The sequence below is a fragment of the Eucyclogobius newberryi genome, unplaced genomic scaffold, assembly GCF_026437365.1.
Source record: "Eucyclogobius newberryi isolate DKJ021-1_F unplaced genomic scaffold, fEucNew1.0.hap1 SCAF_12, whole genome shotgun sequence".
Taxonomy (NCBI): Eukaryota; Metazoa; Chordata; class Actinopteri; order Gobiiformes; family Gobiidae; genus Eucyclogobius; species Eucyclogobius newberryi.
Genome location: NW_027315746.1, coordinates 27,911,690 through 27,927,366, shown reverse-complemented (window position 1 = coordinate 27,927,366; position 15,677 = coordinate 27,911,690). Strand labels below are relative to the sequence as shown.

Below are 15,677 nucleotides of genomic sequence, written 5' to 3'. Positions count from 1 at the left end.
TTGAAAAATTGACTCATGGTGAGGGATTTGGAAGGATTTTTACTGGATGTCTTTTCTGACGCCGACTCCAATTAAGTTTGAAAAAGGTTACAAGTACAAGTACTGCGGGTTGGCCGAAGGGTGTAGTCACACTTGCCAGTATTAGATGGAATATCGAGCCCATTTCACTCCTCCAGTTCAGGTTTAGTTTTGGATTCAGTTCTGGTCTAGTCCCAATTTTGACTAGAAAAAAACCTAACTGGCCACCGAGAATGGTCGACGGATGGGAAAATATTATTATTGAATGATTTCTAAATTCTTTGGCAGGTTGTAGAAACAAATATAGGCCACAAACTAGAAAAGCCACCACAGTCCAGCCACTTTTGTGATACATGAAGACCACACCTCGTATACACAAATATTACAACATATTCATATTAGGACTGGTGATGCAAATCTATACTAAAACTAGTATCAAAACTAGATACTGATCTGTAGTATTGATACAAAATACAAGACAAAATGAGACTTTTCCTTAACAGTTTTAAAATAATTTTGAGCTTCATCAGAACTAATATAAGACTGTTTAAGATTAAAATAAACATGTATTATTATCATTGTGGTATCAAAATACTAAAATACTAGTTCACATTGGGTCATGTCAAGGAATTTTTAGTTCCTGTAACCCCAAAAACATGTGTTTCTACTGTCCAAGGTCCAATTCCTGCGATGTTATTTTTAATAAATGATCTTCTGAAAACTATTTTTAAAATGCATCGCCCGTATTTAATGAGAAGATCCCTGTAGTCGAGTGCTTGAGACTCACGTAGATGAAGCGTTGCTGGTAGCGCAGGTACAGGTTGTACATGATGGCTCCATCGTGCAGGTCGTCCAGGGCAGACATGTCCTCCACAGAGTGCACCGAGCTCACGTGCATGGGCTGCACCTTCTGTCGGGTCAGGGCGTTCTGCTTGTACGTGTACACCTACAACATACACAGGGGACACTTTTAAAACATGTCATAGCTAAAACCAGGAGCAGAGACACTCCTCTACACAATGTCAAAGGCCAGGGTGAATCAGTTTAGGTGACGCATAAATACAGTCCATAAGTGTGCCCTTTGTTCATTTGAATTTGAATAACTATTACAGTTGGTGAGAGCATCTTAGCAATGCATGAATAGATCAAACTGGATGATTGACTGCAGTATAAATACAAAAACACACGTTCTTAGGTCTTTGTCCTAATAAACGCTGACATATTGGAGGAAGTACACGTCTTCTGTTCACTTTCTTTGCTGCGGTGATAAAACTGCAGAACTCTCGTGTTTCAGACAGATGGCAGGTGGAGCGCCGCGTTACACTGCACAGACAGGAAGTCATACCACACTTTACAGGCCATGTACAACTACACTTAAAGCCATGAAAAGGACGTACAGGGTTGTCAAAAATCTTAACCCAGTCATTAATCAATACTAAAAACAGTATTGAAACTAGATGCCCATTTGAACAAGTATCAATACTTATCACAAAATAGGATAACATTTCCAAACGTTCTGGAATAGTGTTAGACGGTCTTGATTGATAAAAGAACAATTATAAGACCACATAGTAATATTAAGGAAACTAATTGTGTGTATGTACGTTTTTTTTTTTTTTAATAATAATTGTGGTATTTAAACATTTTCCTTTCTGTCAAATCGAGTTTGAATTTTTAGCATCCTGAGAGCTGTCACTAACCGTTATTTTAGAAGTCAATTATTGTGTTTTGATTCATACACAAAAACAATTTCAATTGAATATTAGGAATTTTGAAATACATTTTACACCAAATAAAAGTTTAAATATGGTGATTAAAGACTAAAGAATGTTTATGAACATGAACGTGTATTATTGACAAAAATCTGAAATCTTTTTTTTTTTTTAACATTTCTCAGTCTTTGTTATACAATGTCTTTTTGGGGTTTTTTCGTCAAAATATTGTTAAGTAAATGATTGGAAAGTTTGGTGTGGGTAGGTGCTACTTAAAGTATTGAGCTTTACGTCCCTACAGGACAAAAATGCATTATGAAAACGATCTTTGAAGTTACAATGTCCCATACAGTTCTAGTTCAAATGCTTTCAATTAAATAATTAAACGTCTTTAGGAGCAGACTAGACAATTTTGTTTTTTCCATAAAAAAGTCTATATTCTGAGAGAGCAAACTGACCAAAAAAGATAAAAAGAGTTTTACCTGTTGTGTCTTGCTTTGTCATTATTCAAACTATTATTACGGTACATTATTTCTTTTTATAGTCGACTAGGATTAGTTGAATAATTATTGCAGCCCTAATTGAGATTACACTAAGTTGTTTACAACCACAACTAAAAATGATGAATGCATTTTATTAAACCCAACATTAAGGATATGTATGTAAATAAATGTACTAGAAATGATTGCGAACCACAGGAATTCATGTCCCAATCCTCCCAATATTTAGCTGTGTGTACATTGGCAGGAGAGTCGGCTGGAGAAGACATCTGCAGAACAAATCAGGATAGCATCAAAAATGTTTCATATTTTGCTTTAAAATAAACAGCAACATGTCCTGAAGAATGCAGAGGACTGTATGTAAACAGACACTTCCCAGGATGCAGTGCGGCCCGGGGGGAGCAGTCACAGGGTTAACTCGGAGCAGATTGTCACATTAGCATCTCTCAGCAGGAGGGGGACGGCCTGAAGACAAAACGCAGGGAAAAATATCTCTGAACATCGCTCTCTGTGATTGATGGACGGCCCACTTCACCTTTACACCGTTTAAAGCAGTTCAGGTGGAAGCGCTTTGTCTCAGGCGCCCTGCTCGCTGATGGGAAACAAAAGAGGGAGGGACATACTTCATTGATGTATTACTATTTATTTCATTTAGGGGTCCAAAGGAATGTTGTTAACTTTTTATTCTTGAGATGTGTTTTAAGTGCATTCATCTTTATTGGAGTGTTTCTAATCAACACAGTAACAGCTCATTTTCCAGATATAGAAAAGTCGATAACGATATTTGTTGATGACGATTTTAGGATTCTGTTAAGTTATAGTAAAGTTCACACATGTATCTTTTGTAAAATGTCTTTTAAATAGAATATCAAATAATTGAAAACATTCTTCTATTTTAATTTTAACTTTTATTTTATTAGACTTTCATACAGCTGCTATTCAACAAGCCAATATAAGGTTATAAGTACACCTCTAGCATTGTACTTTGCGGAGTACTTTGGAGACTTTGTGTTGGTAAAATGAGCTATACAAAAACAGTTGGTTTGGATTGAAAAAAATGGGTTAAAATTAGAGCTGAGCAACAATCAAACAGTTTAAAATTGATTTATTTTGTCTTTTATAAACAAATTCAAATGGCCTTCAATAAAAATTTCACACTGATCAAAGAGAACAAAAAAAAAAAACTAAGTTGATGACTGATAATAGAAATGACTGAATCTCGATTAATGGGATTAATTGGATTATGTCACAGATAAAATGCCACATATGAAAGTTGGTCCGATACAGTCTACATTATTATTTTCAATATTGTTATGAGGGCATTCAATTTTACTGTAATAGTTTTTTCTGACCTATTTTAATATTATATTATTATCATTTTGTTTTCACCTTACTAAACATTTAAACAGCGCCTGGTTCAACTTTCTTCCTCAGTATTTACCATAAACAAAGACACATGTGCTTAGCCACGCTCCGTTGCTAACCATCGCCACATCCATATTTGTGCTGACTAAAGCATTTCGAATATAAGTTTTCCACAGTAATCTCCCAGCATGCCTCAGTGGCTTTGACCTCATTAGCGCTCTAATTGTTGCAGTGTCTTTGTGGAGATGAGGAGGGTCGATCCCTTTCAAAACACAAAAAGCCTGGAGCGCTAAGCCCGTAGCGACAGATGCTAACAGGAGTAAATCTGAGCGGGACAAAGCTGTGACACTGGCCCCGGGACAGTGAGGGGGGAGAGGAAGGGGGGAGACGGGGCGAAGTGTGTTGTTCCTACTTAAACAGATGACAAAAGTGAATCGTGATCGGACGAGTATAATTCATTGTGACGCAGGAACAGATGGAGACAGATCCGGTTAGCGAGAAGACACTGTACTTACAAAGTGCCTCTATTGTGGAGCTCTGCACAGGTAAGTAGTGAAACAACGACTTAACCACACAAAGGGTTGACTTCAAGAGTAACATTAAAGCTGTGGTGCCTGACTTTATTCTTTTAAATGAGTAACATTTCTTTTCCCCCAGGAGTACAGTAAAAGCAGCACTTAATGACAAAATCAGACGGCTATACGCTGTCTGCAGCTGAGAATGAAATGTTTTATCTTTCACAAACTCAGAAGTAAGAGCCAAAAGCAGCGCTCTGAATGACTGAGCTTCCTGCCTCACCTCTCCGTCTAAAAGTTCTGTTTCCTAAGCTGTGCACACACCCAAAGAATTTGAATAATTAACAATGTGCTGAAAGGTTTGTAAGAGTTGAATAGCTTTAAATACATTTGTTTTTTTGTGTGTTTTTTTTCACTTTCTGTTGTTGAGCATTGTTTTTTTGTGTTGATTTATGTTCTAATGAAAAATGAAATAGCAACAACAACACATTTTCCTCCTTTCGTTATTTGAAATTGAGCTACATTTAACCAGGAAGATTATATTTGCAAATGTTAATTATGTATTCCGTGTGCCCCCAACTTTTTTCCTCATAAATAAGTCAATTCCATTTCCCACCAGAAAGTATATATGACAAAAATCGTCGTCATGTAATTAGAAAACATTTAACCAATCGCACAAAAATGAGTCATGCGTATCATCTAAGACGTTTTGGGATCTGAGCTGTGCTAGTGGTCAAAAATGTGTGCATGTGATTACAGGTGATGTGCCAAAGGGTTTGTGAGAGCTAGGAACAATTAAGAATTAAGATTGTTTCCTCCTTTCATGGTTTGAAAAGCAGATACTCCAGTTTTAAATGTAGCTGTATCAAAATCTGACCATTTTTGGAGTGGTTTCCTCACATTTAGTCACAGTTTAAGTTCACATTTTGTATGAATTCATCCGAACCAAGACTTAATCACAGATCAAATTACGTTACAAGTCCTCATCCACTCCACCGCATTGAGCCATCAGTCAAACTCCCTCCGACACACAGACAGACGGGAGAACTGCTCTATTATGAAGCCATCAGCCCCGTCGTGTCTGCAGGCGCGAAACTGTCCAGCGGGTGACATCAGCAGGTAAGTCGAGCCTAAACTCTGTCGCCCTTGGGTGCTCCCCTTTATCAGCCCTTCCATCGGAGCCAGCAGGTGCTCGGTGAAGACCCATTCAGCCTCCTCCTTTGTGGGGCCGTCTGTGGAGCCCAGCATGAGAAACAGGAGAAGGGGAAACCTGCTCCCCACGGCGCACAGCCTATAATCCTGAACTGTAATTGTCACATTTAAGATCAGATTTCAAGTCAAAATGTTTAGAGGTTGTCTTTAGTTATGGTGAGTACCATTGGGCAGACATTCAGTAAATAGCGCAACATATTTGACATAAAAGGTGTATGTCCTCAAAATCACACCTGTTGTATTTAGCTTCATTCGTGCTTGTTTGATGAATCCTGGTTCTCTCCCCTCTGATCCTCAGAAAAACACTTGGTTTCAAATGTTATTCTCAAATTTGAAACAGGTCCACACATTGTATTCACTATAGCTGCGTGCTACATTAGCATGTCTGGGGCACGCAATAGATGGAGTTCTAAACATTTCCTGATGAGAGAGAGGCTCGCAGCGTATGCTTTCAATAGATACATTATTTTAAGTTCTAAAACATGAGATGCTAAAGCAGAAGTACACAAGAGCATGTTTAAAGGCCAGTGACAATTTTGATCGCAGTCTATGTGGCCCCGTCTGCCAATGCTGAAAATGCTTGTGAAGTACTGCTCTCCTGCACTTGTAGGCTGCAAACACAGCATCCACAGGCTCTCTTCCTCATCTCTGGTGACTTTAACCACGCTTCTCCCTCTTCTGTTCTACCAACATACACCCAGTATGTTACCTGCCCCACCAGGAACAATAGAACATTGGACTTGTTTTTTGCCAACACCAAGGAGGCTTATTCTTCTTCCCCCCTCCCTCCCCTGGGCAGCTCGGACCACAACCTTGTACATCTGAGGCCTGTGTATGAACCCATCGTGCGCAGGCAGCCTGTGGTGTCCCGTGTGGTGAGGATGTGGTCTGCTGAGAGCGAGGAGGCTCTGAGGGACTGCTTCAGCACCACTGTCTGGACTGAGCTTTATGACCCACATGGGGAGGACATCAACACCATCACAGAGTGCATCACGGACTACATCAACTTCTGTTTTGAGAACATTGTTCCCTCCCGGACGGTGCGGTGTTTCCCAAACAACAAGCCATGGATTAACCGTGAACTGAAGGCTCTGCTGAAGGAGAAGAAGAGAGCCTTCAGGTCAGGGAACAAGGAGGAGCTGAGGACTGTGCAGAAGGAGCTGAGGAGGAAGATCAGGCAGGCTGAGGCCGGCTACAAGAGGAGGATGGAGGAGCAGCTGCAGCAGAAGAACATTCAGGGAGTGTGGAGGAGCCTGAAAACCATCTCGGGCTTCAAAATCCCCCCTGCCCAGACAGAGGGGGATCTACAGTGGGTGATTGATTTAAATGCTCACTTCTTGAGATTTGATCGGTCACCCGCCCCTCCCCCTGCACAGCTGCATGCTCCCTCTTCCACAGCTGGACAATGCCCTGCATCTGTTCCTCTTCGCTTATCTGCCCCGGACCATCAGCTCCCCACTTCGCCTGGACTCACCCATCCCCCCAGCACACGGTCCCCCTGCCAACCACTGACTGTCACAGCAGCACAGGTGAGGAGTGAGCTGAAGAGGATTAAAGTGAGGAAGGCAGCAGGACCTGATGGCATCAGCCCCAGGCTCCTTAAGTCCTGCGCAGATGAACTGTGTGGAGTTATGGAGCATGTCTTCAACATGAGCCTGAAGCTGAGGGTGGTACCACAGGTCTGGAAGACCTCCTGTCTGGTACCTGTGCCTAAGACACCACGCCCCAAAGACCTCAACAGCTTCAGGCCAGTGGCTCTCACGTCCCACCTGATGAAGACACTGGAGCGGCTAGTCCTGGACCACCTCCGCTCCACCGTGAGCTCAGCCATGAACCCGCTGCAGTTTGCATATCGGTCTGGCATCGGAGTGGAGGACGCCGTCATCTCCCTGCTGCACCGCTCTCTCTCTCACCTGGAAAAGCCTGGCAGCTCTGTGAGGATTCTGTTCTTCGATCTTTCCAGCGCCTTCAACACCATCCAGCCGCTGCTCCTGAGGGACAAGCTGGAGACGGCTGGTGTGGAGTATGACCTGGCAGAGTGGATCCTGGACTACCTCACAGACCGACCCCAGTTTGTGAGAGCCCGGAACTGTGTGTCCGACACTCGGACCTGCAGTGTGGGGGCGCCCCAGGGCACTGTCCTCGCGCCCTTTCTCTTCACCCTTTACACTGCAGACTTCAGACACGACACGGACAGCTGTGTCCTGCAGAAGTTCTCTGACGACTCTGCCATCATCGGACTCATCACGGACGACGATGACGCGGAGTACAGAGGACTGGAGCAGGACTTTGTGGACTGGTGTCAGCGGAACCACCTCCTCATCAACGCGGGGAAGACCAAGGAGATGGTGGTGGATTTCCGCAGACGCGACCCCACTGCCCCCTCACCAGTGAACATCCAGGGACGGGACATTGAGAGAGTGGACTCATACAAGTACCTGGGTGTTCATCTGAACCACAAACTGGACTGGACTCATAACACGGACGCACTGTACAGGAAGAGCCAGAGTCGGCTCTACCTCCTGAGGAGACTCAGGTCTTTTGGAGTGACAGGGCCACTCCTGAAGACCTTCTACGACTCTGTGGTGGCATCAGCCCTCCTGTATGGTGTGGCCTGCTGGAGCAGCAGCATCACAGAGGGCGAGAGGAGGAAGCTGGACAGAGTCATCAAGAAGTCCAGCTCCGTCCTGGGCTGTGCTCTGGACTCGGTGCAGGAGGTGGGGGACAGGAGGGTCCTGGCTAGATTCACATCTATGCTGGACCATGAGTGTCACCCCCTGCAGGACACTCTCTCCGCTCTGGAGAGCAGCTTCAGTGAGAGACTGATCCACCCTCGATGTGTGAAGGAAAGGTTCCGTAGGTCTTTCCTTCCTGCTGCTGTCAGACTTTATAACAAAAACTGTTAGTCCTGAACACTCGCAATACTGACCTAACCATGTGCAATTCTGTCATATGTGCAATTGCTGTTGGAATTCATGTGCAATTCATGTGCAATTACTATGAAATTCATGTGCAATCTATGTGCTGTCGTGACACATATTCATGTGCAATTACTGTCGTGATCACATGCAATGGTATTTATGTATTTATTTATTCATTTGTCTATGGGAGTTTTTATTTATTTATAGGAGATCTTCTACTGAAAGTGTTTTTCAGACTTCCTATAAGTGATCTGTTCTGTTCTTCTGTATCTATCTCTGTATCTACCTGCGTTGCACCAATGAAATTTCCCCATGTGGGACAATAAAGGAATATCTTATCTTAATACAAATAAGGCACCAATCCCTCTTTTTCAATACAGTCAATACTTGGGTTCTTTAAGCTTAAAGCTAAAAAAAACAAGACTACAGGAAAGCTTTGTATGAATAAAAGCTCAAACATTATGAGTTCTGGACCAACAATAGATCTCAGTCTTATTACATCAATGTATGTAACCAACCAGCATATTTAATTGGATTGGATGATTTAATTGGATTCATCATTGGATTATTTAGTTCCTTCCATGACACTCAAAGAGCTTTCCAGTGCATTATTCATTCACTCAGTGGGCCACAGCTGCCCTGAGGTGGACAGAAGAAAGCGAGGCTGCCAACCAATGACGCCTACACCAGATTCATACTACATATCGACTGAACCAGTAATTTGCCAATACACGATCCAGCAAAGTTCTTCTGGATTTGCGCCGTTGTTCGCTGCCAGTCTAAGTCTTGGTTCATTCCTAAAAACAATTATGCCTGAAAGTGTATGGGCTTTGAAAACATAGAGGAGCACAGTGAATAGTTGAAAGTTGTTGTTATGCTACTTAAACCTTCTCATATCGGGCAGTTAGTCGGTGTCAGAATTGCGTGTCTTGTCGGGCCGGCTTGTGCAGAGAGAGAGAGAGAGAGAGAGGGGAGGATTTAAGTCGTTTCAGATCTGACAAAGACTTCCTGTGGTCAGAGAGAGGAGTGACCGGTCAGGCCTCCAGCTCGTGTGGAGTCGAGGGTATTGTCCAGTGATTACAGCAGGATTAAGACATACTTATCTCCTCAGTCCAAGACCTGCAGGACCCCGAGCGTAAGGAAGGGGGCGTCACGGAAACTAACGCTCATATGGTCGAAATCTACACCTTTCTATTGCTTTCAATGTTTTTCTGACTATGGTTTAGTATTTTTTCCTGTTTCCAATGAAAATACTGAGCAATGGAGTAAAGTTTTTTGACTCATTCAATGAGATGAGATGTGATTTTGACGGCAAAAGAAAAAGTGACGGTGTATACATCATTAACCTGAAGAAGACCTGGGAGAAGCTTCTGCTTTCCGCCAGAGCCATTGTTTCTTGAAATTGACAAAATTATTGAAATCCAAATATTTAGACACAATAAACATAATAAATACATTTAAAAAATCAAACCAGCATTATTTAGAAAAAGAAAACCTTTGGCCTTTAACAAAAATGTGGCACTCAGAGTGAACACCGTCCTTGAACCTCATGCGAAATTTGATGATATCAGCCTCCCAGTTTGGGGGTCAAAAAAGAAAAACCAATATCCACAATTTTTTATCCACCCAGCTTCATTAAACATTCTGCACCTGACTTTTATTTCTTCTGGTCCAGATAAATCCACTGTAATGTACTTGTAGAAGTTTGAGAAAAGAAAACGAGACTGAAGGACTGAAGTATGTTTGTAAAAGTCATTGTGTTGGATGAGAACCTTATAAAAGCCACTGTTGTTTCCTCTCACTTAGTTCAACATAGTGAGAAGAGAAAAAGTGGGCGGGGCTAACGGTTCAATTGGGTATAGCACCTTTAAATATTAACTATTAGCCTAAAACATGTCAGAAACCCAGCAACACAGCTAGCAATTGTATTTTTAATTTTTTCCCAAAATCTGTGAACCAAAGTTCAAACTAACTTTTGTCAGATTAAGATAAAACATTTTCAACTTACTTAATATACATTTAAGACCAGAATGTAGTTGTGCATTGAGTTGTAGTGTTACCTGTCCATAGTCGGTGGAGAAGTTGACCACTCCACCAGCGCAGGACGACACGGTGCTGGGCAAGTACTGCTCATCCTCCCGCAGCCACACCCGCTCCCCCTGCAGGCCACACAGAGAAATGCATGGTTAGAGATGAGTGATTTTAGGTATTCTACGGTTATGAAGTAGGCCTATTCTTCAAGTCAACAAATACAAGCTTTCATAGTTATCAGATGACAAACACATAGAAAAAGCTAATAAAAAGAATGAATTGCAAATCAAAATCATAAATTGAATGAGCACAATATAGGTAATATAAGGTCCAAAGCAACAACAAATACATATGTTAACTCCATGGGGTTATAATTTAGACCTTTACAGTCATGCTTGTGATTCTTGCATAAGTTTAGCAATTCATATTTCTGTCTTTTCTCAATTGTTAGCTCCAAAATATTTGTGTGAAGTGCGAACTGTCTCAAATTGTTCAATGCAGACAAAAAAAAAAAAACTGGTATTTTGGCAATTCTCTCCAATCAGCTCTTAATGCCATGTTTTCTGTTTTGCAGGAGATACTGGCCCTCAGATAACACCTTAGTCGCCTCTGAATGCGGTTGCCATGGAGAAAGCACAGTCATGACCTTTTTATTTGCGGAGAGCCGGGCAGCGTGTGGGTTTGGTTACCCCGTGGGCCAGTAAAATCTGTGTTTATGGATGCTATTAACTACCCACTTGCCTCCCGCCGACCTGTGCAGTGTCCGGTTGCTAGGGCCGCTCCCTCAGGCAAAAAACAGGATATTTCGAAATTCAAACGTTCAAAAGCACAGTTGGCAATTGTATTCATTTTTTTTTTTAATTGTTCAAAAGTCAGTTACAAGTGTCAAAATAGTAAAGACAAGAGAACAAGCCAAGAGAAACCTGTTTTAAAATCAAGTCACATTTTGAAAACTTGTGGCTTCTCATTTCCGAAACGACCATGTAGAAAGACAAATCCCGGGGTCATGGAAGGGTCAAATTATTGGCATCAAGCAGAGAAAAAATCTAGACACACATCAGATCTGAACCCCAGTGAGAGTGTTTGGGACGAGCTGGAAAAGGCTTTGTGCAGCGGTCACTCCATCATCAATACAAGATCAACCGGTGAAAAATAATGCAACACTGGATGGAAATACATTTTTTAACATTGCAGAAGCTTATTACAACTTTTCTTTTTGACAGGCATGTTAGCTGTAACAGATTTTATGTTTCATGTTTCATTCAGTTATATGGGATAGCTAGCTAAGCCTATGCCTATTTTCTACTGAGTGCAATTTGTGGAAGTAAATCAAAGTTAAACTGTTTATCATATTGAAAATGTTTTTGCCAAACTGGATCTATTAAAGAGCTTTTCCATGGCTTTCACTGAATCAAAATACAAAGAGACAGTTATCGAACTGAAAGCGCAAGATCCCCTAATTTCTGATTTAATACTGATAATTTGGGGAGCTAATGCCATTTTCTTAAATATGGTTCTTTTTTTTCTTTTTTCTTTTTTTACATGTCTTTTCCATGGTAGGCTAAATCTTTACTTATTAAAGGGCCTGCTAGTAAGGTTACATACCAGTATACAAACAAACCAGTATACAAAAAATGGACAGTAGCTATTATTTTGCCAAAAGAATCAGACCGACTTGGGTGGATTATTATCACCCCACCACTGATATATTTAGCCTATATGTTTTGTGGAATTTATGAAAAGCTAAAAAAAAAAAAAAAGCAACATTTTAGCAGTAAAACTAAAATGGGCCCCAAGTAAAATATCCCACCTGGTCAAAATGATGGCCTGAGTGTGAAAGTTCAAGGCTTTGAAAGTGGCCGACGAGCCTTTGTTTTGGACCGTTAGCATTAGCCTGTCACGCTAATAAACGACGGTGCATGTGGCTTTGTGATTAGCCCAGAATCTACTCAGACGGCCCCACAAATGTTTCAACACGGGCAGCTTTAAAACAGTTCAGACTGGCACCATGACTCAAATCCAGATGAGCGCCATAAATAAGGACTATCGAGAAAGACAACCAGTGTCATAGTAGAAAATTATCCCCACAAGCCTTTTTACGATTTCTTAATACTTAATGGAAAACTATTTAGGACTTTATCGCCTGAAAGGTCTCGCCAGCGATGTAGTTACAAATACCACATCTTTTCTGAAAGGAATCGGGCTCATCTTGATGTTCAGTCTTTTCAGCAGAGGCCCTCAAGCCAAAGTATTAAGCTAATGGCTTCAAAATTGAGGTTAGCTTTTGATGTGGCTAGCTATTTACAAGGTGTGAAAGGGCTCTGAGGATACTGATCGTGTCCAAACAGATTCCGTTTCATGAGGCTTTTGCCAGTGGCCATGGTTACGACCTGAGTGTGCTAAAATATTGTATTCCTATGAAAGGTGAACGTGCATGTAGGCTATAGCAAGAGAAAAGAGGACGGGAAAATTAATTAGAGAGAAAACATCCTTGGTAGAGCAGTCAGGTTGGCCCACAGGTTGGCGGTGCGATTGCAACGACCTCAGGCGAACACTGCCTTTGTGTCTTTGGGCAAGACACTTCGCCCCCAGTGTCTGCGTACATTTGTGTGTGACTGTGTGAATGTGTGTGTGAATTTTGCCAGACAGTCACTACGTTTTCATGCACTGAGAACGCCGAGTGGGCTGAACAACCAAATAAAAATCGTATTTGCCCCTAAACATGTCAGACCACCAATGTCCCAGTCCACAGCAGGTCAAAGGGACGAAATAAAACGACTGTTATCCACAACAAAGCCACAGGTGACAGTCTGCGCTGGTCATTTGTGGTCACTGCTCACACCGTCTCTCCTTGTCTGCTCCTAGTCTGCTCCTAGTCTGCTCCTAGTCTGCTCCTAGTCTGCTCCTAGTCTGCTCCTAGTCTGCTCCTAGTCTGCGCCTAGTCTGCTCCTAGTCAGTTCATAGTCTGCTCCTAGTCTGCTCCTAGTCTGCTCCTAGTCTGCGCCTAGTCTGCTCCTAGTCTGCTCCTAGTCAGTTCATAGTCTGCTCCTAGTCTGCTCCTAGTCTGCTCCTAGTCTGCTCCTAGTCTGCTCCTAGTCTGCTCCTAGTCTGCTCCTAGTCTGCTCCTAGTCTGCTCCTAGTCTGCTCCTAGTCTGCTCCTAGTCTGCTCCTAGTCTGCTCCTAGTCTGCTCCTAGTCTTCTATCTTCTAGATTCTAATCAAGACAATACAATCCTAGTCCCGGGGTTTACATGCATTTTTGATTCAATTGGATTAGGTCAGTTATCCAGATACCAGTCCTTGTATCCATGTAACGTAGTGAGTTACTCCGCTCTGGTTAGGGGGCTGTTTATGTGTTTGTCATTCAGCCGGAAACACATGGTATTCAAACCCAACTGATGCAGTGAGCGGCTTCTCCTTTCTGAAACAACCACGTAGAAAGACAAATCCCGTGGTCAAGGAAGGAGGGTACATTTTGAACCAACTTGTCTATAATAGTTGGTTCTGGAAGGGGTCAAAAGGACAACCCTAACTTGAATATCTTTTGAATGTGGTTGGATCAGATTTTAGAGGGAAAGTGCGAGGAGTGGGGGCTTAAACCAGGAGTTGCAGAGTCAGCAGTAGATGGATCAGAGGGAGCAGACTGTTGATCTACACCTAGTCTGAAGCAGCTCCAAACAGGCCCATGTCTCCAGAGGTCATCAATCTGAAACACACAGGAAACTCGCGCCGAAATCCCCCACTTCCTTCCTTCATGCCTCGAATTCATTTTGTGAATATGAAACAGACAGTTGGCCTTTCAGAATGTTTGTGCAATACATTTTTATAAGCTTGGGTTTGTTTTGTTTGAAAATATAGATGTTCAGGAACAGTTGAAATTTAGAATCATTTTGACCCAATCCCAATCTTAGAACAAGTCAAGATTTTGGACAACTTATGCACGTAGACTCTGGTATAAAAGAAAAGGCTTGAGTGGTCTTACGCCTGGTGTCCACTGGACTATTTTTATTTATTTTTTTGTCTTATTAGAGTTATGGATGTCACACTAGACGTGAGGGATTTAAAGTCTGAAGATGTTTCGCTGTGGTGTGGGTCAGGCATTTGTGGGGGAGGTTGAGTGGGATGTGGGATGGTTTTTAATGCACTGTAAAGCACTTTGTATGAAGCGCTTTATAAATAAAGTCTGATTGATTGATGGTTTGATTGAAGACTACACACATTCTCCTTGCGTGATGGTTCACACGATCAGTCATGGCTACAACCAAAGTCAGTCTGAGCAGATATCAGGCGAGGCTCTGGTTCTGTTGTTACTTTGAGGAGAGCTTGAGTTTACTCTGGTCACACGTTTGACAGAGGTCGATAGTGGACACAGGGATGGTGAAGTTAAATCTTGTAGTGGACACTTGGCTTTACTATTTGACTATTCAGGAACAATTTTGTTCTTTTGTTATAAGTATTTGGATACTTGGATACTAGTTTTGATTCAAGTTTACTATTGATTCGAGTCTAGTATACATTTTTTTACAATTCTTTCTAACAATTTTTCCTCCATTAACGTTTAAATCGATCTCTATATGCTTTATTGGAACAAGCAGTATATCAAGAAATGGTATGAAGGGTGGGGAGAGACATTCAGGAAATTGCCAGAGCCGGAAATCAAATCAGTCCTAGACAACCAAAAACTGCTGTATGTCATTGTGAACCATCATGCTAACCGTTGATGATATATCCACAAAATCATATCGAATCAAACGCTCAATGAAGAAGCAGTTTCTAAAAATACTCCTCCTCAGAGTACGTGGGCCCTGTACCTGCTGTTTGTTCGACGTCTGGGGCTTTGATGTTTCATAAAGGACCCAAACAAAGGAAGCGCTTCCATTGTGACTCTGTGTGCACAGAAAGACAGGCGTGTGCTGTTTACAACCCCACATTCCGCCAACGTTCCCTGGGGTCAGAGGTCAGGATGAGAGCCAAGTCTGGGTCCGACCAGAAATGAGAATGCTCAAGACCTCTTATGAAAATACTGACAGGAATTTATGGTATTGTACCATCTACGCTCCATATCCACATATGATATGGAGCGTAGAAGTATTTTACTCATAGGCCCATATTACACACATTTTAATTCATGTTTTGGCAGGGTATAGATAATTGGTGCAAAAACAAGTCTACTTTTTTTTTTTTTTTTTAATATTAGGCGTTTTTATTTTTTTTAACCGCTGTTATAGAAGCAGATTATAAACATGTTGATAGAATCTTGAATGTTTTTTTGAAGATTGTGTAAAAATAGAATATCAAGTATATAGTTTGAATAATTGAAATATGTTACTTTAAGAACTGGTAGTGATATTACTGCAATTTGTGGGTAATTTTACAGCCATTTTACAATTGTAAGACACTTAAA

The 15,677-nt window shown here is 41.7% G+C and overlaps 1 protein-coding gene across 1 annotated transcript in view; it reads right to left on the bottom strand.

Moving 5' to 3' along the window:
- The window catches only part of myo10 (myosin X), a 116,701-nt gene that overhangs the window by 64,577 nt on the left and 36,447 nt on the right, over window positions 1-15,677 (bottom strand). The window contains exons 2-3 of the mRNA XM_072441778.1: window positions 10,304-10,402; window positions 806-964 (exon numbers count right to left, since the gene is read on the bottom strand). Coding sequence (XP_072297879.1) covers window positions 806-964; window positions 10,304-10,402 — 258 coding nt within the window. The remainder of the gene's footprint in view (window positions 1-805; window positions 965-10,303; window positions 10,403-15,677) is intronic.